Below are 25973 nucleotides of genomic sequence, written 5' to 3'. Positions count from 1 at the left end.
TTCACCAATTATGGTTATACTTATTTTAGGCTTAGAACACTGATGATGCTCTCTTTAGAGCGAAAACGTTCTGTTTTTTAATGTAGCCCTTTACCCCTTTATTGGGGTTTTCAAATAAATTAATACACCTTTTACACAGAAGATTTTTTTCTTCAATTTTTGTAATTAATGGTATACAGCCAGCTACAGGAAATTTTTCCCTTATGGATTTTAAAAATATACTTAAAAAAGTTTGGATTTCAGTTCATCATTAAGCCTCAATAATCCACAGCTGAATATAGGCCTCGTCCTCTTCTTTCTAACCCCGTCTGTTCTGCGCCGCTCTCGTCCAGTTTTTATGTAGCCTCTTGTCTTATATTGGTCTCTATTCCAATAACCTCTTTGTCCACCGCCCCTCTTTCATTCTGGCTATGTATTTTGTAAATCTCCATTTTAGTCCGGCTATCCTTTCGATGATATCAGTCACCTTAGTTCTTCTCCAGATCTCTTCGTTTTTTTATTTTGTCTCGCAGAACTATTCCTAACATGAACCGCTCCGTTCTTCTCTGTGTGACTCTTAGTACTAGTTAAGGTAAGTGGTTTTGCTTCTTATGTCAAGACTGGGAGAACGCACTGATCAAATTTCTTTCTCTCTGGACATGTGGGCAACTCACTTTCAAAAGTTTCTTACAGTTTTCCATATGCTGCCCACCCAAGACCAATTCATCTCTTCAGTTCATGAGTCTGGTTATCCCCGTCAATCGTAATTTCATGTCCCAGCTAGTTACATCTATCTACGAGTTCTACTTCTTTCCCACTAATACTGATGTTCTGGTTAGGTACTAAATGTGTCATTATTTCTGTTTTCGAGATGTTTATATTTATACCTACATTTTCTGTAGCCCCAACCAGTTCCTGTACCATCTCTCTTTCCATAACTAGATCCTCAGCTCTTATGACTATAGCATCGGCGAAACGTAAGTTGTTTATATATTCTTCATCTATTTTTGTTTTCCTTCCCCTTGTCATCCAATTAAAATTCTTGAACGCATGTTCTAAGACCATATTAAAAAGTTCAGGTGATATTGGGTTTCCTTTTATAGCCCCCGTTCTATTTTTATGCGATTACTGTTAGTCTGTAATTTGTCAAAATACAAATTACATAAATTTTAGTTACGAAACATAATATTTGGAGAATGGTGCAGGCATAGTATTATACATATTATATATAATATATTAGTTTATATATACTATTATATTATATATTATAGTATTATTATATATATAGTATTAACTTGAATACTTAGGCCACCTGATGAGGGGACAAAAGTACACATTCCTACAAAACATAATGCAAGGAAAAATCCAAGGACGAAGAAATCCAGGCCGTAGAAGAATGTCCTGGATGAGAAATTTGAGAGAGTGGTTTGGCTGTACCACTAACGAATTGTTCAAAACAGCAGTAAATAAAATTATAATCGCCCTAATGATATCCAATCTCCGATAGGAGAGGCACTCAAAGAAGAAGAAGAATAGTATTATAGATCGCGGCTGATATTTGCTATAAAATATCTAAGAACACCAGTCAAGTAGAAATACAGTGGAACCCCGATAAGTCGGCCCCCGATAACCCGGAAGTCCGGCTAACCCGGAACGATTTTCATCAGATAAACATTTTGATTTTCAGTACATTTGCATTTTGACAACGACACCCGATTTGGGAGTCGAAACGTTAATAAAATTATTTTTCAATTTAATTGTCGCTTATTTCCCATAAAAATAGTTAATTATCAGATAAAAATTTCAACAATAAAAATGTATGCAATATAATATTTGATAGATAATTTGTATTTGTGTAATTTGAACTACATATAATATGATAGTAAAAATGACTCATGGCACACGCCGGCAGAAACAACAGGCACCTGTCTGTAGTATTCCTTTAAATATTTATTTCAAACTGTCTTAGCATTGTTTAAAAAAGACTAAAAGACTATTAAAAAATTATTTTTTAAACAATGGTCTTTAGTTTTCACTGTTCTTAAATAACATAACATCGTTTCGATTGTGGTGACTGTATTGTCTGTAGTACAGTCTTGTATTTTTCGCTTCCATTTGCTTACGTTTGTGTTTGCGTGTTTTTAGTAATTTAGATGTGTAGGTACTGTGCATTAGGGTGGGTCGTTTTTATACTTTTTTTTTTAATTTCAAGACGCCTGTAGTTGAAAAAGTTGCTATTGGTAAAATTATCTTGTACAAATTTTTTTAAATTTTTTTCGTCACTATTTGAGCCCCCCGCCAGCCCCCTAAAAAACAAAAAAAAATTTAAATCAACAAATTAATTTCCCTGTATTATGAAATAATGCGATATGGTTCTCTTATTACCTAAAAAAAAATATTTTTAATTTTTAGATATATTTAGGCCCCCGTCAGCCCTTAAAGCTTGATACGCACGGGGAGCTGTACTATAATATAATAGTATAATATGTATATCATATCGCTCTCATAGTAATGAGTGAGGCTGCATACATGAAACTAATGCTTCCGTGTGCGCAGGCTCGCTCATTACTATAGTCAGCGATATGATATACCATAATATTATATGTACATTATAATATAGCTACTTATATTATATGTACGTGACAAGCTTTGGCTAAAAACAATCAAGTACTTTTCCACTTTGGAGCAGCTCTTCGCTTTCTCTTCGCCAAATCTCTCTACCTTTAATTTTCTATAAACTAATAATTACAGTTATCTGTGGTTTTACCTTTCCCGTAGTAACAGAACAATCTTTTTAAATTATAATCCTAAATAAATGTTCCTTTCACTTTACTTATTTACAAATGTCTTTAATTCTTCATGGAAAAACTCATTAAGAAGAAACCTACTACGTGACAGCTAACTTTTAATAAATATTTACAAATCAATATACAGGGTGTATCAAATTTATGTGCCCGCGTTATATTAAAAAAAAAATAAAATTTTTATTCTATCTTTGATTGATAAATTGATACACAATCATCATCATAGTCATTAACATCTTAGTAGATGTGTTGTGGTTCATAATTGGGCTTCAGCAGCTCGGACAGTTTGATTAATAATATTTCTCCACTGGTCGCGGTCATCAGTTACATGTAATGCCTCAGTATACTGTCTGTTGAGAAGCTTTTTAGTAATGTCCGCCCATCGCTGTGGAGATCTTCCGCGTTGGCGTTGAGTCTGAGGCCTTCCTTGGACCACCAACCGCTCCATTTTGTGATCACTTCGATGGATATGACCAAAGAACTTTAAAATTCTAGAGTAAACGGTACTGGAGAGACGCTGATCCGGTTTAATTTCATCCAGAACCGAGATATTTGTACGGCGAGCCGTCCATGGAATTCGAAGCAGGCGTCTCCATGTCCACATTTCAAAGACGTCTATACGTCGTCACAATAATACATTGTAAATCGTCGTTCAGGAGTGGTCCTTGTAACAGTTAACGTGTCTTGGTTTGTTTATTTCTATTTAGTGCATCGTTATCGTGATTTTAGTATAGTATTTTATCACGGCGGATCAGGTTGAATCAATAATCAATAAAGACTACGAAAATAAAACATACGAACTTAGAAATTAATTCCAAAGAACCGATGGCATCAAAAACTTTGAGCACGTTGATGAGAACGAACAATGGCACGTTGTTATTACTCTTCATATGCACCTGTTACGTAAGAACTATTGCACTCATCACATTTTACTGAAGTGTCTGTCGTCTCTATACCGTACAAAGACTTCAATATGGATTGTAAGATACCTTACAGGCAATATTAAATGATGGGGCCGTTATAAAAATTCGTCATCACACTTATTTTCCATAAATGCCCGAAATAAACTTAAAAACGTTCGAAAGTGTCTTATACTTGACGTTTTATGATTTCTTTGCTTTTTATGGCTCCAAAGGCCCGTGAATCATTTTATTTTTTTACTACTTTCCTTCAATATAGTCCAGTCGCCAGAGATCTGATCTCTAAAAACTGGACAAATAAGCGGAATTGTGCTGAAAATGCAAATTTTGTGAAAGATGCTAAATAGTTATTTTCCTAACTAGTGCGGAAAGTCATACTTTTCGGCACGCGATTGCAGCTTGCCGAACGACGCGAAGAGAAGTTCGGCAAGCAGTCGAGTGCGGAAAAGAGACTATCCGCAAGAGTTAGGAACAATATTTTTTCTGCGAGCGTTTAAAAAATGACCAACTCTTAATCAATTAATTGAATTAAAAAATAACGCTAATAAGTTATAATAATCCCGGATTAAAGTCAATGCGATCCTAAATACCTGTTATGCAGTAATGAATGGTGTATATCAATACAGGTTTTAATATTTTTTTGCACGACTGATCATTTTTGACTGTTTACCGTGACAGATTTTACGTCAGTAGGTGACATTTACTAGCAACTCGACGGTAAGTAATCCAACTCGACGGTAAGTTATTCACTTACCGTCGAGTTAAAAAATCTCTTAATTTTAATTTATTTTTTGAAAGAATAAAGAAAACTAACGAATTATTTATTAATATTGAAACTTATGGTACAATTTGTTAAATTATTTAATGAAATCCCACTTGTTTGGGCAAGCTTCTTCCCAAGCCCGTTAAATTTCTTCAAATTCACTTTCGCTCATATTTTAATTTATAATAATCAAAATTGTACTTAAAATTATTGACAACTAAATAAAAACTCAATTCTCCATTGTTGTTATGCACCCTAGTTACTACCTAACAACCAAAGTATCTATCTTGATAAAATGAATGAAACTAGTCAATATGAAGAAAATGTTTAATTTTATAATTTATAATGGTATCAATCGTGCAAAAAACGTTATAAGCATGTCGAACATTAAGGGTAACCGATCTCAGACAATAATTGGAGTCGTCGCTCCGCTCCTCCTCCAAGCAATTGTCTTCGATCGGTATAAAACCCTTACCGTTCTCCATACTTAATATACTATAAAGTCATAACAACGATGTCAAACAAAGCAATTATTGTCAAAAAGCACGTCACACACTTTAAAATTTCCACGTGTGTTTATTTACGAATTATAAAATATTCAGTGATTTAGATGGCATCAAGTGACGAAGAGCTACCCCCTCTATTCTCGACGTTGTCAATAATCTTGTTCTTTTACCGAAAATATCAGCAAACAGGTACAAGAAAGAATTCAATATTTTTATGAGTTGATGTAACGAAAAAAGTGTAAATATGTATGTAAATTCAGTGCGAAAAAGTTATTCGGAAAAGTAAAACTTTCCAAACTAAAACGCGAGCGAAAAAGTAGATTTTTTTGCACGCTCATAGAAAAAAACTTGTTACTCCTATCTTTAAACCCCCAAAAAACACCCCCTCGTAGTTGGGAAACGGAAAAAATCGATTAACCAAGAATCTGTAAGCCATGAAGAAAATGTTGCAGAAAAGAAATGTAGCTGAGATAATTGTGTACAAAAAATTTTTATTAGCACTTCTTCTGTAGTTTTGATTGTCCGTTCTATCTATCTAATCAGCCCTAAACATCCATCCTTGGATATAGGCCTCCTCTTCCTTCTTCCATGCCTCTCTATCTTGGAAAATTTGCATCCATTTTGACCCAGTGTGCTTCTTCAAGTCATCTGACCATCGAATTTGTGACCTTTCCCTTTTTCGTTTGTGGTTCCACGGTCTCCAATGTATAATCATCTTAGTACATCTTTCATCCTTCTGCCGTAAGGGTGTGTCCGGCGAACTTCCATTTAAGCTTTGCTACTTGGGTTGAGACATCTTTCACTTTTGTTTTGTTACGGACCCATTCGTTTCTTTTCCTGTCTGATATTTTAATTTTCAGCATTATTATTTTCATGGATCTTGCTGTCTTTGCCATTTTTCCATATTTTCTTTTGTAAACGTCCATGTCTGAGAGCCATTTATTAGAACAGGGAGTATACATTGATTGAAGACTAGTGATTTGTCCTAGATATATATAATCTTTTACTTGTTCTATTCTTGTTTGTGCCACTGTAATTATTAGTTCTTCTTGTTAATTGGTCATGGTTTTTGTTTTACTGTAATTAATCTTCAGTCCCATCTTTGTCGATTCTCTATCTAGTTCTTCCATCATTCTTTGTAGTTCTTCACTTCTTTCTGTTATTAATACAATATCATCAGCATATCGTAAGTGGTTCAAATATTGCACGTTTATGTTTATACCCAAGCCATCCCAGTGTAGTTGTTTGAACACATCTTCAAGCGCTTGGTTGAATAGCTTGGGCGAGATGGTATCTCCTTGTCTTACTCCTCGGTTTATTTTAATAGGCTCAGTTTGTTTCATTAGCTTAATAGTTGTTGTTGATTGTCCGTTGCGCGCGCGAAATCAATTTTTTTAGATAATAGTTGTATCAACTTTACGCAGAAATTAGATATATTTTGATCAGAGCGTCCTAGCGACAAAAATCAAAATCCGTTTTAAAGATGAAAAGTGTAGCTTTCGTATGCAATAATGTTTTCGTTTTGCGGAAAATAAAGTCAGATTTTATAATATTGAGAAAAAATAAATGTTGCATGACTTTTGCCATATTTTACTATTCTCATAAGATCAATAAAATGTATGGACTACACTCTATAGAATTTCCAATTTATATCCTGTCTTCAAAACCTGTAACGGTAAATTCCTATTTTGAGTTTTATAACAAATATTCAGATGTGCCTAAAAACATTAAATTTAAACTTTAACAAACAATCTTAAGTCACACATCAGGCCAAATGCTTCCACGAAGACGACATTGAGTATAATTATTTGTAGTTGAAGTGTGTAGTTTCGAAAAAGGTACTTGTGCAGTCGAATAGAAGCAGTTTTAAACGTTTTAGATATATTGTAACGTGGAAGTTTAAATTCAGCGCATTTTAGCAATATTTCAAATACCTCATATTTGTCGCCAAAACTCAAAATCGAAACTACATATTATAGGTTTTGAATAGTAGGCTCCAACAGTGGAAACTGCATAGCCGCCGATCAATAGAAGTAAAAATTTTATAGATTTCATGAGACTCGTAAAATATGGCATGGCGAAAATCCCAGCAAAAATTTTCGACCCAATTGAAAAAAATTCACACGAAAGCTGCACTTTTCACCTTTAAAACTAATTTTGAGTTTTGTCAATAGGACACTTTAACCCTTTCGTTCACGAACTAAATTTCTTTAAGCTTAAAATATTAAATTTGCAGCATAGCGAGAATGACTTTTTTGCGAAATTATGATATTAGTTTTACATTTTCCAAATGCACAGTTTGGTCACTACAAGAAGCCCAATTCAATACCAATTGTTCACATTTAAAACGAAAGAAACTCAAATGAATTGGCGCTGTATACAGCAGTCATAAGTTATTATAAAAACCTATATTTCAGCAAACTAAATATTTTGTTCTAAAGCTGTTAGATGGCAGCACAAGTAGAATCGAATGTTCATAATCGGGGACAATGCGTTACAAGGATAATAACACGTGGAGATATATACAACAAATTATAGAATAGGTTGTCCTCAATTGGGGACACGGTGAACGAAAGGGCTAATAAAAAGATATCGATTTTTTACCGTCGAATTTATACAAACCTTATTTAAAAAATTGATTTCGCACGCGTAACTAACATTAAAAATCGATGGTCGCTTTATGCATTCTTTCTGAGAGAACGGTTCATTTTACACAAAAAAAGCTAATAAACGTTTTTATTCAAAATTATCTCAGCTACATTTCTTGTTTCAAATTTTACGGCATACAGATTATTGGTAAATCGGTGTTTTCGTGTAGAAGTAGAAAACTCTTTTGCAACTTTTTTGAGATCCCAGAATTGACATGGTCAACAAAATTCAGCTTATCCGTATGATTTTTAGAGGTTCAGGAGGTTTGTCTCTGACGACTAGACTAATATTTTTTATCTATGGATGCTATACAATGTGCAACTTTTCTCACTATTTACATGCATTCAAAATAAAAAATTTCTCACGCAGTGCGAAAAGTCGGCCATTGCAGTGAGAAATATTTTTCATCACGGGTTCTCTGCCGGTTTCCATATGCTCTGGGCTAATTAGCAAAATTCATGGAAAAGTTATTTACCAGCAATTTTATTGCTGGAATCGAATTATAAGATCCGATATATTAATAATATAGGTATGCAAAGTCCGCAAATAGTGTGCTACTTTTTTATAAACAAAATGGCGCCGACAAATCGTATTTTTTTCAATTATTGCTCTATAACTCCAAAGATTTTAACATTACAACAAAACACCCAAATAAAAATTCACCGCAATTAAATTATGCATAGAGATATGTTTTTCCCGATTGGCTCCGACGAAAATTTTCCTCGGAAAATGCGGGTTTTCCCAACAAAAACTCTAATTTTCAAATAAAGTTTTAGGTAAGTAATTATTAATCAATAATTAAATAGCTTAGTGATATTAAAGCTTTCTTGGTATAGATTGTAATTCCAGAAGACGGTGAAAATTAAACGAATATTTTAGCAACAATTCAATTGCTAATTAACAATTTACGATCGCAATAATAACCAAAATAATCATGATACATTGATCAAACTTATAAAGATTATAAAGATTAGATGCTTATTAAATATTTTATCGACAAAATACAAATTTTTCGTTTTTTTGCATAATTATTAAATTTTGAAAAAAAAAAAAGTTATAATACGCTGGTCTAATTAGTAAAGTACAAAGAAAGGTTATTTACCAGCAATTTCAGTGCTGGAATCGAATATTATGATCATATTTATTAATAATATAGGTATGCAAAGTGCGCAGATAGTGTGCTACTTTTTTTATTAACAAAATGGCGCCCCCAAATCGTGTTTTTTTCAATTATTGGTCTATAACTCCAAAGATTTTAACCTTAAAATAAAAATTCACCCCAATTTAATTTTACATATAGGCATGTTTTTCCGAATTTGCTCCGACGAAAATTTTCGTCGGAAAATGTGGGTTTTCCCAACAAAATCTCGAATTTTCAAATAAATTTTTTGGGCAAGTAATTATTAATCAATAATTAAATAACTTGGTAAAATAAAAGCTTTCTGGGTATAGGTTATAACTGCAGAAGCCCAGGCCCGGACTGGCCCGCCGGCCCACCGGCCATCGGGCCGGTGCGCCTTTTGCCTTGGTTACTATCTATCCATTAAAAAAATTAAACGCTGAAAAAAATTTTTTTTTGAACTATTACACAAATAGGATGCAGCTACCATTCCCCTAAAAAATGTTTCTACTTGCTTGTGATTTCGCCGTTTGGCACCAGAAACCTACATAATGAAGCCAGTGGGTACAACAAAATACCAGATAGCAGATAATCAAATAACGTAGGCTATTCGGGCGCCCTTCGTGGATATCAATATCCGCTCCGAGAACGCGCAGCGCCCTCGAAGACCATTTTTACGATTCGGGCGCCTTTTGTAGGTATTAATGTCCGCTGTTTCTGTTATAATAAATTGCTTGTATGCAACGCACGGCGCCCTCGAAGACTATTTCTACGATTTGAGCGCCTTTCGTGGGTATCAATTTCCGCTGTTTCTATTATAATAAAAAGCTTAGATGCAACGCGCGGCGCCCTCGAAGACCTTTTATTGGTATCAATATCTGCTCCGAGGACGCGCGGCGCCCTCGAAGACCATTTTTAAGATTCGGGCGCCTTTCGTATCCACGGTTTCTGTTATAATAAATAGCTTAGATGAGTCGCGCGGCTATTTTACGATTCAGGAGCCTTTCGTAGGTATCAATGTCATCTGTTTATATTATATTACAATAGTGTTACATCCCACAATTGGCCTAATGAGTGCAGTTTTCTGCGCGCCATAACTAAATCATACATACAGGATTTTTGCACCGTAGAATCATACATCATAATGAAGCCAGTGGGTACAACAAAATTCAACTCGTATCAGGTAATCAAAGGTCAACACACATAGCTCGAAAATGGTACAAAGGTTTTTCTGACCTCTTATGGTTCAGTTGTGCGGCGAGCCTTAGCTTCTCCGGTATGACTCCGTCTATGCCAGGTACCTTTCCAATATTTATCCATCCAACGGCCTCGCCGAGTTCCAACTCAGTAAAGGGTACCGCCTCTATGAAACAAGTAACACTTAAACGTCTGTTCTCCACTTGAGGAAAGCGCTCCCGTATTAAACAGTCTCTTCTCCTCGGGCAGGGGATAGTGTGTCTTTTCCCCTTCTGTTAGTGATACACACCATCTTGAAACACTGTCCCCAGATACCACTTTTGAGATCCTGAAGCAGGTTTCTCCACTTTTCTCTCTTCAATCATGTAATCTCATTTCTGTACTGGTTCTGCATTCGCTTTAATTCATTGATTCTCTTTTTCCTGCTTGAAATTTTAATAACCTCTTCCACTCCATTCTTACTATCATACAATTCGTTCTCTGATATTCAAGCCCCTCATTCTACCAGTACGGTTATTTTCTTTCATACCACCCATTTGACCTAACACAAGCCAACTCCGGTGCCCCACTCAGATCCTCGATCAACTCACTCACATCCTCGCATCTCAGACCAATCAAGCTAAAAGCACCCACAAAGACTTACTCATTTAAAAATCTCTTTAGATCGATATCTTCATCTTTCCGTTTCTTCCTTTTGCTCGCTAGTTCAAAACTCACACATTTATGTAAGCTGAGTGATTCTTCTTTTAAAACAGTCCAGCTTACGAACCTGTTTAGAAGTAACGTTGAAACCAGCGAGATGTCCGGAAAGTATTTACTATTACCTACGAACGTAGGTGCATGGATCCATTATCATAGGTATTTCCCTCTCCCATCTTGAACTCTTTGGTTCCATGGACGATCGTTCACATTCAGGTTACCGGCGCATCCCCTTGTCCATCCTTTATTTCAAAAGTTCTACAATTATATTTCTCTATACTTACGCACTCTTTTAAGTCAGACATTGTCATTCTAGTTGGTCGGAGTTGGTCATTCTAGTTATTCTGGTGTAACAAACTCATGTATTGATTGGTATAGTACTGTTCTCTTAGCATTGTCGTACGCGGCTTTGAAGTCAACAAATAGACGATGGGTTTTACCATCGGTAACCGGAGACCGGTACACTCTCCGTCCCAGCCTCTTGGATAATCGAGTCAATATACTCTTCATATACTCAAAGCGGGACATTTGGTGAAACATAGCAATTGCACACCATCAGGTATCAAACTTGTACTTCAACATACCGATTCTTAACAAAGTGTCTGGTGATGCCAACTCCTCGGTTCATCACGTATATGGTCACGTTAGATCTCTTATCTTTAATGATTCTTTGTTGAGAGACTAAATGTGATAACATTCCCTTCGTGTGAGTACCTCTGCAACGTCGTGAGCGGCCCTCGCCGTTCCCATATTTATTTAAAGGAACTTCGAATTAGATGGTTCTTATCTCTCTAACATACCTATAGGCTGTCTGAGTTCTGGTCCTAGGTGCTTTCATCCACCCTTTCCTCATCCCTTGTGGCCAGATGTCTCTTAAGCCCCCGCTTTTCGAGGATGAGTTTTTTATACTGCGGGCACTGTAAGCTGTCGGCTCTGTGACCGGATTCTTTACAAGTGAGGCAAAAAGTCGCCTTACTACTACACTATCGTGCCTGGTGCCCCCTTTGCCGCATCTGTAGTAGGAGTCCGTCATGTTTTCTCCCTTGCAGTCGGTTTTACTATGCCCGAACTGCAGGCATCTAAAGCAGCGCTGGGCATGCAGTCTCTCTCGAATCTTGCACGAGTTCCAGTTAATTGGTATATGTTTTCTTTCCAGGGGCTTCTTGGCTGTGATGCGTGTCAGTCCGACCATGACGTTTGTGTTCCCTTCTCTATTTTCCCTTCCTCCGTGCGGGTCACGATATTCTTCTTCAGGCGCTTGGCCTGTTCTTTCCCTGCCACTTTGAGGGTGAAGTCCTCGTTCGTAGTATTCTTAGCGCTTGTGATGCTAATCGCCTCCTTCTTTGTGTCTAGGCTACCCTTGATTTGCTTGAGCAATTCGGCATGGGATTTTCTTCCTTCCTTCATGATCACCTTCTGCGTCTACATCCTACTTTCCCCGCATTCATACTCAACCTGCGCGAGGTGAAAGTCCATACCCATAAATGTAACTTCCAGGAGCTTCCTGAAGTTCCTACCTTTGTAGCCCCCACTACTCTTAGGGACGCCTCTCTGGTCCCCAGTATCTCCATGTCTTTCCTCAATTTAGAAATAATTGTCAGTATTCTCTTGTCCCCGTCGATTTCCGTCACCCCTTTCTCTACAGGGACCATGAAAATATTCTGACGGTTTTCCCGGTTCTCTTCCTTCTGACCCGTCCTTGTCATCGTGCTCATAGTACTAAGTTGGAAGTACTCCACCTTTCCTGGTCTGTATGTACCTCCTGCACATACTCCCAGTTCCTGTTTTTCCTTGTCAGGTCGTGGAACCTTTCCCCCTCACTGAATCCATGACCACTACTAAGTCGCATGTAGGCTTATCCTATCTTCCCGGTTTGGCGACCCTATATTGAGCTTCTTCCCATCTTTATGATGTCCTTTATTTTTTAAAGCCTCTTTCTCCTGAGTTCAGAACCGTTGCGATCATTTCTATCTCTTCTTCACTAAGCTTTTCGGGAAAGAACTCTTCGAAGCCGACCTGTGTGGACACTCCTGCCGTTTCCTTAGTCGTTCCTTCCTCACCGGTTTGCTCTACTATTCTATTTCGTTTCTCAATGCTGCCGAGGGCGACTTGTCTGAGATTGCTCTTCATGTCTTTGGTGACTATCTTTAAGTTTTTTACCTCATTCTTGATCTCGACCTTCGTGTTTGTATGGTCGGACATTAGTTTCACTAAATTATTTGAAACTGTGGTAAGTTTATCCATTGTTATTACCATGACTGTTATGTCGGAGCTCTCCTCCTTCTCTCTAGGTCTTTTCTCCCCAAGTGAGGAGCTCCTTTGCAAGGTTGTCTCCCCTGGGAGATCCGTCTTGGTCAGGTCCCTACCACTGACCGGAGATCTTCGAACAGATCCCATTCTTCCGAAGATCATAGTCTCTTTCTTCCTCTTTCCCTCTTCGCTTAGAATTTTTCCTTTGTTCCCTTTACTAGAATGAACGCCTTATCATCTCATTCATACCTTGTTAAAGCTCCACCACCACTGGTGACACGCTCCATTCTCACTTCGTTTTGTTTTATTTTTTCCCAAGTGATTAAATACTTATCCATATAGTTCCCGCGATTAGGAGAGAATTATACTGTCCGGCGAGGCAGTGAGCCCTTGCCCACGCTAAGGCTTGAATTACAAAGGACTTTCGCCAGTTCTCCGAGGGCTCCGTTTGCGAGCGACTGACATTAGGCCATTCACTGCTCATTTGCGGATCACCTGAAACAGTGTGATTGCGGCTTTTTTATCGAGGTTTACTCTGCTATTTTAGAGCGCTCTAAGAATTCGAAATAATTTTAAAAGTACCTTCTGTTGAACACCAATGATCATGATTGTTGATCAATGTTTTTGAACCAGTAGATTCTTCTGTAGAAGCAGTTGAAAAATGGTAAATTACTTTACTGTTTTAAATTAATATTAAACTTAAAAAAATTCACAAGTAATATTAATTTACTTTACATGTAGGCCTGGATCTTGCGTACCAAAAAAGTTGTATAATAGCAAGCTGAAAATTTGTTGATAAGTTAACAGTGTCTAATCGGACAAACTTTGATGTACTTGTGTTTGGAAACACTGGAACAGGGGAAGTTTTAATTGTACAACAGGTTAAAAATTTGGAACGTCAGACTACGAAAACCTCCCAAGTATTTTGTTGGACAGAACTTCCAATTAATTTGTTTCCCTTTCATTCAACTCTTATGCAAAAATCAGACTGCTATTTATCACCAACATAATTTCTGTGATTTAACATGTTCTACGTGTCTGACTTATTAAAATGCTCAGTTGGTACCAGTCTGATTTTTCCATGAGAGTTTAATGAGTGAGTAAAAAATAAATTGGAAGTTCTGTCCGACAAAATACATGTGACAGTTTTCGTAGTCTGACGTTTCAAATTTTTAACCTGTTACCACAATTAAAACTTCACATATTCCAGTGTTCCCATACATCCAAGTTTATCCGACTAGACATCGTTAACCTATTAACAAATTTTCAGCTTGCTATTATACAACTTTTTTTGGTACGCGGGATCCAGGCCTATTGCACTAGGATTTCAAAAAAGTTTGATGCAAAAGCTTAGAAGGGGGTCTGGCGCCTTTGTTTAGAGATTGGGTTGGCGCCTTTTTTAGAATTTGGGTTGGCGCCTTTTTTAGGAGCCAGTCCGGCCCTGCAGAAGCCGGTGAAAATTAAACGAATATTTTAGCAACAATTCAATTGTTAATTAACAATTTACAGTCGCAATAAAAACCAAAATAATTATGAGACATTGATCAAACTTAGAAAGATTATAAAGATGTGATGCCTATTTAATATTTTGTCGACAAAATATAATTTTTTTATTTTTTTGCATAATCTTTAAATGTTTAAAAAATAGTTATAAACAAATTAAGATTTCTCAGAAATAGGTTATTATATTCTAATTTTGAAAAAATACTTAAAATGCGTATTTCAAAGGTCTTGAAAATGAATGCTTCAAAAAAATTTTGCAACTTTTAGCGCGAAAGTAGGCTTGATACAGAGCCGGAGATGTTCACTCGAAGCTACTGACACGCTTTAAACTCGCGCGAGTTGTGTATGTGGACGGGTATAATACATAATACATAGCTACGGTACTGTATTAGTCTACTTTCGCGCGTGTAAATTACAAAAAAAATATTTATAATCTTTAATTAAAATTTAACCATTAAACTAATATAATCGATATTTTTTGTAAGGAATTAGCCCGTACTTTAAACTCAGTTTTACGCTTTGAAAGAATTAAAAAAATTATAAATAACGCAGTAATCGTATGTTTACTTTGCTGTTTCATAACTTTTTCGCAAATGGTTGTAAAAAAGTTTTAAAACATTCATTTTCAAGATATTTGAAATACGCATTTGAACTATTTTTAAAATGGGAATATAATAAATCTTTCTGATAAACGTTAATTTGTTTATAACTATTTTTATTAAATATTTAAAGAATATGCAAAAAAATAAAAAATTTATATTTTGTCGACAAAATGTTAAATAGGCATCTCATGTTTATAAGATTTCAAAATTTGATCGGTGTGTCATAATTATTTTGGTTATTATTGCGACCGTAAATTATTAATTAACAATAGTTGAATTGTTACTAAAATATTCGTTCAACTTTCACCAGCTTCTGGAACTATAATCCAAGCCAAGAAGGATTTTAAGTTACCAAATTATTTAATTATTGGTAGATAATTACCTATCTAAAACTTTATTTGAAAATTAAAGATTTTGTTGGGAAAACCCGGAATTTCCGAGGAAAATTTTCGTCGGAGCAGATCAGAAAAAACATATCTCTATGCAGAATTTAATTGCGATGAATTTTTATTTAAGAGTTTTTGTTGTAAAGCTAAAATCTTCGGAGTTATAGAGCAATATTTGAAAAAAAACACGATTTTCGGGCGCCATTTTGTTTACAAAAAATGTAGCACACTATCTGCGGACTTTGCATACCTATATTATTAATATATATATATATATATATATATATATATATATATATATATATAATCATAAGCTTCGATTCCAGCAATAAAATTGCTGGTAAATAACTTTTCCCAAAAATGGCCTATTCTCCGATAATCAGCCCAGACTAATACATATGATAGCCGTTTCCATGGTAACATGCACAATACAAACACAATTATTTTTGTTAAACAAAATGTGTTGAAGCAAAACTTACCAGGAATTACCTTTCAAAACTGTTCAAATATAACTGCTAATTATAATTTGAAATAAAAAAAGTATATAAATATTACGAATATTAAATACCTACAAATATGTGTATGTATTTTAATTTCGATTTAGGCATATAATATACCTAAAAGCACCTAAATTATTTAATTTTGAAGTTTGAACTCTTGACAAAAACGCATCCATAGAAAAAGTACAGTGGACAACATGTGAGAAAATGACATACTTCTTCCTCTCTTGATTTCTCTCCAACAAACTTCTGCGCTCGTGAGAAATATGTCTTTTTTCTCACTTGTTGTACAATATACTATATTAAATTCTTTTAGTCCAAAATAAACATAAAATGCCTCCATAAAGTAACGCATAAATTCATTATTTCATAAACCGCCGACTTTAAGGAAAAACCCCGAAACAGGTCTATTTTTATTTTTAAATTACGATTTTTTGGCATATATATCATACCAGTGACATCATTCATCTGAGCGTAATGAAGTAATCGATGACTTTTTAAATGAGGATATTGGTCATGTGATAGCTCATTTGAAAGGGTATGCAATTCTCTATTCACTAATATCTACATTAACATAATAATTGTTTATACGAGATATATAAAAAAGTTAATTAAATTAATTAGGACAAACAGAAGAATGTATGTAATTTATTTAATTCAAAATACATTTTACTGTTTTCAGATAACAAAAAAAGTGCTTATTTAACAAATAGATATTGTTTTTCGCTAAATTCAATGTTAACCCTTAAACGCCCAACCTTTTTTAGGTTCCATGTACGCCCAAGGGTGGGTAAAAAATGTCCACCTCTAAAATAGCTAATATATTTATTGAGAGTTGTTGGAAATGGATTAAGCTTAACAATCTTATGCTTAATAAACACAGCATCTTCTTAAATATTAATATAAACAATTTACAAACCTTACAACAAAATTACAATCTACATCAAAATTAACATACCAGTAAAAGCCACTAATTCAGATTTGTCGATTTTCTCCGCATTCTTCCTTTCAGCCTCCTCATTGGCGGATAATTATGTCGATAATGTAATTATACGTCGATAACTATATGAATTATGTTCCTACCAACGAGAAATTACAGAGAAACCTTTAGTAACAAGTTTTACCAAGGGTGTACTTTTTATGCCCACCCATATTTAACTCAAGATATTACTTTTATTTTCAAAAATATCGGTAAAACCAAATTAACATTCGATAAAGACTGTATTTTTAACAATAAATAATTTTTGAAAAATTTTTAAACACGTAATAAATATGTTACAAGGGAATACGCATTCGGTGGACATTTTTTACCCACCCTTGGGCGTTTAAGGGTTAAAGCTGCCACCCACCTTCCTCTTGTCAGTTTGAACATTTCGTTTAACGACGTTCTACACCTTCGGCAAAGAATTAAGGATTTGCATGAAATTTTAGTATGTTATAGTTTACTACTAAGACTTGATTTTTTAAAAATTGTTTTACCTTGCCGTTTAATTACTATTAAGGGTCAAAGTTAAGTTTTAACATGGGCTCTTATGGGAATTCTTAAAAAGTTAATAACTTTTGACCCAAATTTACGATTTTTAATTATTTGTGCTTAAATTAAAGGTTTTTTTGTAAGGAATAACATATTAAAAATGAGGATTGTTTACCATTTATTTTTAATTTATTTATTACAATTAATTCCGTAAATTATTCCGTAATTTCCGTAATTTATTATAATTTATTTTTATAAAGTATTCAATACTGTAACATATGATTTGAGTATTCTGCTATAAATGCATTGTTACCAACTTTCGCTTGCATATAAGTTTCCCCCCTTTCCTCTGAGAGGCTTACCCCGCAACGAAGGTGTAGAACGTAGTTAAGCCAAAATCAATGTTTATTTTTTAAATAATTTTTTTTTCTGTTTTCTGACAGCAGTAAAACATATTTAGAATTAAATAAATGATATATATTCATCTTTTTGTGTCAAATAATTAATTTTAAAAAAATTGCTTTTGAACACCCTATATAAATAATTATTATATTAATGTTTATATTCGTGAATAGATAATTGAACAATCTTTCAAATGAGCTATCAGATGACCCCTATTCTCATTAAAAAAAAATTGTTGGTTACGTCATCACGCCCAGATGGATGACGTCACTAGTATGATAATGAAATATGAAATAAAAATCGACCTGTTTTGGGATTTTTCCTTGAAGTCGCCGGTTTACGAAATAAGGAATTTATACCTTACTTTACGGATGTCACTAGTATGCTAATAAAATATGACATAAAAATCGATCTGTTTTGGAATTTTTCCTTGAAGTTGCCGGTTTACGAAATAATGAATTTATGCGTTACTTTATGGACGCCCTGTATACGGTTTTATTTAGGATTATATATTTATAAGTTAAATTCACACTTAGATATACCGAATACAGTCATATTCAATTAAATTATTCCAATTAATTGTATTTAAGTCTTCTGTATAGCTTAATAATTGATATACTTACCCAGTATAGCCACAACCATATTATTCTGCACCACCTCCATGGATCCATTGCAAATGTAATAAATATAACTTAGGGCGTCTCCTCTGTGGATCAAATACTCCCCCGGTGCACAGAAGTTCGTTCTTATATGCAACGAAAGAAGTTTCAAACAACCCTGGGAAGCTGCCTCGAAGATGGGAAGTTGTAAAATTTCCCGATGAAGATGCATCGAGACGTCCCCACGCAACTCTTCGGGAAATTCTTTTAGAGTCTGAAAATAAAATTTTACGGTTAAAGTTAAAATTCACTGTATCGCCTACATGCCGTAAAATATTGAAAAATGTGTTTTTAACATGTAACTCGTATCTCCATAATAACTATACTCCGTCCCAAACCCTTTCTTCAGGGCGTCACAGATTATCGAATTCTCTCTAACGCATTACAGTTGGAAGCGACAGAAAAAAACGTACCTCTGTGATTATTATACATTGAACTTAGACAATTATGTGTTGTTTGACGGCTATTTGCATATTTAAACGGATTTATACTTATAGTATAATTGGTAACCAATCAATGAGACGAGTAAGATAATTTGACACAAAAACAATCGATCATATTGTAAAATGACAATTGAAATTTCTAGGTTAGAAATTTGTCAACTACGTAAATATAAATATTTTATGTCACTGGTATATTCGGGCATTGTATAGCGAAATTTGATATTATATTTATTTAATTTTACATTAAACTATTTTAAGTATTAATATTCTGGCAAATATTTGAATAGTTATTGATGTTTTTATAAATATAAATATTCTGAAAACAGTCAGTTTCAGATTTAACTAAAATGTCATGTAATGATTTGCGACATTCTTAAAATCCTATATGACGTCAATATTAATGATACACGAAAAACGGCGAAAAACGGGTTTGGGACGGCGGCGTATAATAGATTTTTTCTACGAGCGTGCAAAAATGTCTACTTTCTCGCACGCATTTTAGTTTAGAAAGTTTTACTTTTCCGCACGCGTGTTATTTTTCCGCACGCGTTTTACTTTACCGCACGCGTTTTACTTTACCGCACGCGTGTTAATTTAGATATGTTAATAGCCTTAAAATAATTATAATACATACAATAAACTAATATTTAGATATTATTTACTAATTTATTTCAACTATATCTTATTGTGTTCATATTTTAATGAAATTAACGCGAGAATTCGATGAAATAAAATAATTTTGACATAATATTCGAAAGTCAAATTAGTAGACAATAACAGTGGTTTTGAGTCGTCGTCATGGAAACCAAGATCGTCGTCATGCTAGCCAATTATGCTGAAACTTTGGTTTTGACAACCTTGTCAAAGAATTAATTTGTGTATGTATTTTCATATTAATTAAATTAATTGATTTAGTGCGGCCGATATGTGAAACAATTGCACATTTAATGATACAAGCATATAATTGGGACCAAATATACTACATATATAAAGGTTCAAATTTAGATATGAGGCCATCTCAGATTTTGCTTTTTACAAAAATGGCGGGCATTCAAAATGGGGGCTATACATATGTGATATATGTGTACCATAACTTTTGATCGAAAAGTCCGCTTTCCACCAAATTTAGTATATAGCTTCTTTTTAGGATTTAAAAGATAGATGTGAAACCAGAAGTTGTGATTTTACTGGTTGTTTATGTAAAACTATTTTTTTTTCAATTTTTTCCCTCTGTATATATTAATATTTGAAAAAGCTAATACCGCAATTGAAAAGAGCGTAAAAATATTTTGTAGAAGATGTTTTAAACCTTTTAGTTATGTTAATTACCATTTAATAAATGCATAACCTATCTTCACATGTACCTATGTGTGGCAGATTCGTGCAAATATTATTAAAATTATTGTGTATTTAATGATAGAAGCATATAATTTGGACCGCATATACTACACACATCAAGATCCAAGTTTAGATATAAGGCCATCTCAGATTTTAACTTTTACAAAAATAACGGGTACTCAAAATGGCGACTATACATTTTATGTGACTAATAGCACGATAACTTTTGAACTAAATGTCAAATTTCAACCAAATTTGGTATATAGGTCCTTTTTTTATGTGTAAGTTCAAGGTCTTGAACCGGAAGAACCTTTTAAACAGAAGTTGTATTTTTACCGATTTTTATGTAAAAACATGTTGTTTTTTTACCAATTCTTTCACCCTGTATATATTAATTTTTCAAAAAGTTTGTGTGTGTGTGTGAAAAAATGGCTTGGATGCAAGTCCGTTAGCCACAGATTTTTATTTTATTTTTACCTCAATTTATTAGTTTTGTTATATTTATACGTATTTCACTTAAATGATTATATTAATTTGTTTCTTTCAAGTAGTTTATGAGTAATTTAAATATTTACATTTTATGACAACTTAGTAGATATTCTATACTAATTGGAAAATGAACTTGTGTTTGTCGTAAATTGTAATATAATTGATTTATATATCTCTCGTTAATTTTGCATTCCAAGAAAATATGGTTTAAATCTCTAATCGAAACATTATCACAAAAACAGACTGATGAATTAATTATTCCTAATTTTTCAAAAAGTTAATACCGGCGTTGAAAAGAGCGTAAAAATTATTTTTAGGAAATAATTTAGAACTCTTTAGTTATGTTAATTACCAATTAATAAATGCATAACGTATCTTCACATGTACCCATGGACCTATGTGCGGCAGATTCGTGCAAATAATATAAGAATTATTGAGCATTTAATGGTAAAAGCATACAATTTGGACCACACACACTACACATAAAAAGATTCAAATTTAGATATGAGGCCATCTCAGATTTTGTCTTTTACAAAAATGGCGGGCATTCAAAATGAATCTGCCGCACATAGGTACATGTGAAGATACGTTATGCATTTATTAAATGGGAATTAACATAATGGGAATTAACATAATTAAAAAGTTCAAAATCTTTCCTAAAAAATATTTTTACACTCTTTTCAAAGGCGGTATTACCTTTTTGAAAAATTAATATGTAATATGTTACTTTTTACACCACTATAGACTGTGACTTGGGACTTTTGACTTTTTAAAACTAAATTGATGTTGCTCTGAAAATACAAAGTTTATTAATTTTATAATATTTACAAACTTAAAATTATACTACCTGAAAATACAAAGAAACAACAATTTAAGCTAATTATTCTACATTAATAAAAATTCATATTATTTATGACATTAATTAATTTTAAAGAAAGTTTGTTCATGACATTTTGTCACTGTCACTTCACTTTATCTTGCTACTTGGCTCGTGTCTCAGCTACTTGCTTCAAAATAAAATTAAAGAAAATCTCGACAACAGATACTGTATGTCGGGATTTCTCTTTACATCTCCCCCCCCCCCCCTTCAGGTGAGAACTAGACAGGTATTTGTGTATTCATTTTTGGATTCTTCAAACAACGGTGTTAGTTTTGTAATGTGGAACAGGTTTGACTCTTCTTTGCTGTGTCCAGTGTCCAATTCGTAGATAGAATTCGACCATTTCTTCTTAATTGTGTACGGTCCAGTTCGCAATTTGTTTAGCTTTGCTCTGTTTAATTTATTACCATTTTCCACGTATACTTGGTCTCCAACATTTAGTTGTAGGTCTTTTCGATGTGTATCAAATCTTCTTTTGTTGAATTCATGTGATTTTAATGTATATTTCAATGCTAATTTTCTATCTTTACTTAATTTTTCTTGTGTGACTGTAGGTCTTATTTCATCAGGTAGTATGTTTGTGTTTTATGCTCTGTTTTATTGTAGGCTGCTACACATTTTTGTGCAACTGTTGCCCATGCAACTTTGTTTTTTGTTTCATATATTTTACATCTTATTTTATTTACGAGAGTTTGGTTTACTCTTTCATTCAGCCCATTAGAAAATGGTACATCAACAGCAGTGAATACTAGTTTTGTATTATTATTCTTAAGAAATTGTTTGTATTCTTTCGAGTTTATTCCAGGGTATTGATCTGCTAACACTATGTCGACTTGGTAATTGTCTGTTACTATTTTTGTCAATTTTATAAAGTCCATTGCATTTTGATTCTGAGATGTTAAAATATAAACGTACCTTGTAAAATGGTCAATTAATATATGGAGGTACTTCTTTGTTGACCGACATTCACCAAATCCTCCAACTGTGTCTATAGAAACTATTTCAAATGGTCGTTTTGCTGACCTTAATGTGACATCCATCCATATTTGGGTTTTCTTCTTGATTTGTTTTTCAAACAAATTTCACAGTTATTGCATATTTTTCTTATGTTTTTTAACAAGTTTTTTGCTGTATAAAATGGAGTTATCTTGTTTATCATCTGTGTTTGTCCTAAATGGCAGTAGGTGTAATGTGTCCTTTTTATTAGATCTATACTAAATTTTTCTGATGTTAAAATTTTGTCTCTTTTTCTTATTTTTCTATAATAGATTCCATTCTTAAATGTCAAATTACTATTGTGTAAATCTCTTTGATCTTGTTTTATCTCTGCGATATCTATTAAGTTAATTTTTCTTATGGATTCACTAATTTGTAAATCACTATAATAGTGGTTTACAATTTGAAGAAAATCGTCCAAATTTTCCTCTGGTTCTAATACTGGATTTCTGCTCAGACAGTCCGCTTCTTGGTTTGTTGCCCCTGGATTATATTTAACCCTGAAGTTGTACTGTGATAAGTAGTAAGCCAAATCACCTAATTCTTCATCAGTTCTAGCTTTAAAATTCATATTTTCTAAGGGTTTATGGTCAGAATATACCTTAAATTCTTTGCCCATTAGCCAATGTTGCCAATATTTTACAGCTTCTTTTATGGCTAAGCATTCTAGATATATTGATTTTTTCTCCTTTTGTGCTTCTGTTATTTTTTTTGAAAAATACGCCACTGGTCTACTATTACCATTTTCATCGTCCTGTTTTAGCACAGCTCCCACACCAATCATGCATGCATCTGTGTAGATTTTAATTGGGACATTTGGGTCAAATATCTTCAGAATTGGTTGCGAACACAACCAATTTTTTTATTTTAATTTTAATATCAGAAAATTTTAGTATAGATCTAATAAAAAGGACATATTACACCTACTGCCATTTAGGACAAACACAGATGATAAACAAGATAACTCCATTTTATACAGCAAAAAACTTGTTAAAAAATATAAAAAAAAATGCAATAACTGTGAAATTTGTTTGAAAAACAAATCAAGAAGAAAACCCAAATATGGATGAATGTCACATTTAGGTCCAGCAAAACGACCATTTGAAATAGTTTCTATAGACACTGTTGAAGGATTTGGTGGATGTCGATCAACAAAGAAGTACCTCCATATCAGTACCATTTTACAAGGTACGTTTATATTTTAACACCACAGTATCAAAGTGAAACGGACTTTATAAAATTGACAAAAATGGTAACAGACAATTACCAAGTCGACATAGTGTTAGCAGATCAATACCCTAGAATAAACTCAAAAGAATACAAACAATTTCTTAAGAATAATAATACAAAACCAGTATTCACTGCTGTTGATGCACCATTTTCCAATGGGCTGAATGAAAGAGTAAATTATGTACAAGGTGAAAGAATTGAAAAAAACAACAACATATTTTTACATAAAAAACAGTAAAAACATAACTTCTGGTAAATCGATTCTTCCGGTTCAAGACCTCGATTTTATTCATCAAAAAAAAGAACCTTGATGCCAAATTTGGCTGAAATCGGGCTTTTCGTTCAAAAGTTATCGTGCTATTAGTCACATATGTATAGCCGCCATTTTGAATACTCACCATTTTTCTAAACGGCAAAATCTGAGATGGCTTCATACCTAAATTTGAAATTTCTTATGTGTAGTATATGTGGTCCAAATTACATGCTTCTACCATTAAATGGACAATAATTCTTATAATATTTTCACGAATCTGCCACACATAGGTACATGTGAAGATACGTTATGCATTTATTAAATGATAATTAACACAACCAAAAAGTTCAAAATATTTCCTAAAACATATTCTTACGCTATTTTCAATGGTGGTATTACCATTTTAAAAAAATAGTATATACAGGGTGAAAATTGAAAATAAATTATTTACATAATATAAAATAGTTTTACATAAAAAACCAGGAAAAACACAACTTCTGGTAAACCGATTCCTCCAGTTCATCTCACCGATCTTGTAAATCACAAAAAGAACCTACGTACCAAAATTGGTTGAAATCGGACTTTTCGTTCAAAAGATATCGTGCTATTAGTCACATATGTGTAGTCGCCCATTTTGAATTGCCGCCATTTTTGTAAAAGGCAAAATCTGAGATGGCCTCAAATCTAAATTTGAACCTTTACATGTGCAGTATATGTGGACTAAATTATATGCTTGTATCGTTAAATGTGCAATTCTTATAATATTTGCACCAATCTGTCGCACTAATTAAGATTTGGTCATTTTTTAAAGACTCGTAGAAAAAATATTGTTCCTAACGCTTTCAGAGAGTCTCTTTTCCGCACTTGACTGCTTGCCGAACTCCCGCTTCGCGTCGTTCGGCAAACTGCAGTCGCGTGCGGAAAAGTATGACTTTCTTCACTTGTTAGGAAAATAACTATATACAGTCCGTACAATATTAGTAAATACTGTTGCACGTCATTATTCACGTCAAAGATTTAAGTTGAAATTGTTGCTCAATTACAAAAAAATCTTGAATTCATTTTAAATCAAATAAGTATATCAGATAATTATTGCGAAGTGTATACGATGTGTATTGCGAAGTATACAACGAAACAAATTATTATTCAATGTAAATAAATAAAAACATTAGAAATAGACAACGAGAATTAAGTTATGATCTTACGTTAAATTAAATAATAATAGTTACTAAGAGCAAACAGTAGCGATCAACAGGTAGCAACAAACGCGTTCCAAGATTGCGGCTCTAATTTTGAATATTTTGTCGAGATATTTGGCACACATATTCGTAATATAATAAAGAATGGCGGTACAGAGCCCAATTTCAGAAATATGTTAGTATGTGGAAATTACTCTCTAACTAAATAAAATATTGAAAAAAGGAGCCTGTACCGCCATTAAGAAAGACAAAAATACACTTTTTTCAAATAAACTTTTTTATCCCGTGCCTAGATTTTTTATCACATTGGAACTACTAAAAATCGATTTTTTTATAACAGGAAATCGAACGTCACTGACTTGTCAACATTTCGCGCCTATGTGTAAAAAAATTATTGTTTTTCATAGTATAAACGTCACTGTCAGTGTCGAATTACCTACGCACTGTTGCCTCAATTTTGAAAGTTCGCAGAACTTTCGCAATCTTGGACAGCGTTTGTTGCTACCTGTTGATCGCTACTGTGTGCTCTTAAGGTACAGCTGGTTCCTAAAACAACTCTTTCGACTCTTAGTAAGATTTGAACATTTTGACAGTGTATCTGACTGATCTGACAGTATGTTATATTTATTATGACAAATACTAAAATAAGCAAAAAAAAACAATTATTTTGAATTCCTGCATTTTATAAAGAGTATATTATAAATGATATTTTTTACATAAAATAGGGTTGTT

General features: G+C 33.6%; 1 protein-coding gene across 1 annotated transcript in view; it reads right to left on the bottom strand.

The window, feature by feature from the left end:
• LOC114338156 (potassium voltage-gated channel subfamily H member 8-like) overlaps nt 1-25973 on the bottom strand; it is an 816479-nt gene that overhangs the window by 270800 nt on the left and 519706 nt on the right. The window contains exon 7 of the mRNA XM_050647257.1: nt 18378-18627. Within this exon, the coding sequence (XP_050503214.1) occupies nt 18378-18627 (250 nt within the window). The remainder of the gene's footprint in view (nt 1-18377; nt 18628-25973) is intronic.

The sequence above is a fragment of the Diabrotica virgifera genome, chromosome 3, assembly GCF_917563875.1.
Source record: "Diabrotica virgifera virgifera chromosome 3, PGI_DIABVI_V3a".
Taxonomy (NCBI): domain Eukaryota; kingdom Metazoa; phylum Arthropoda; class Insecta; order Coleoptera; family Chrysomelidae; genus Diabrotica; species Diabrotica virgifera.
Note: the sequence above shows the minus strand (reverse complement) of the source record. Positions and strands in the feature narration are given on the sequence as shown.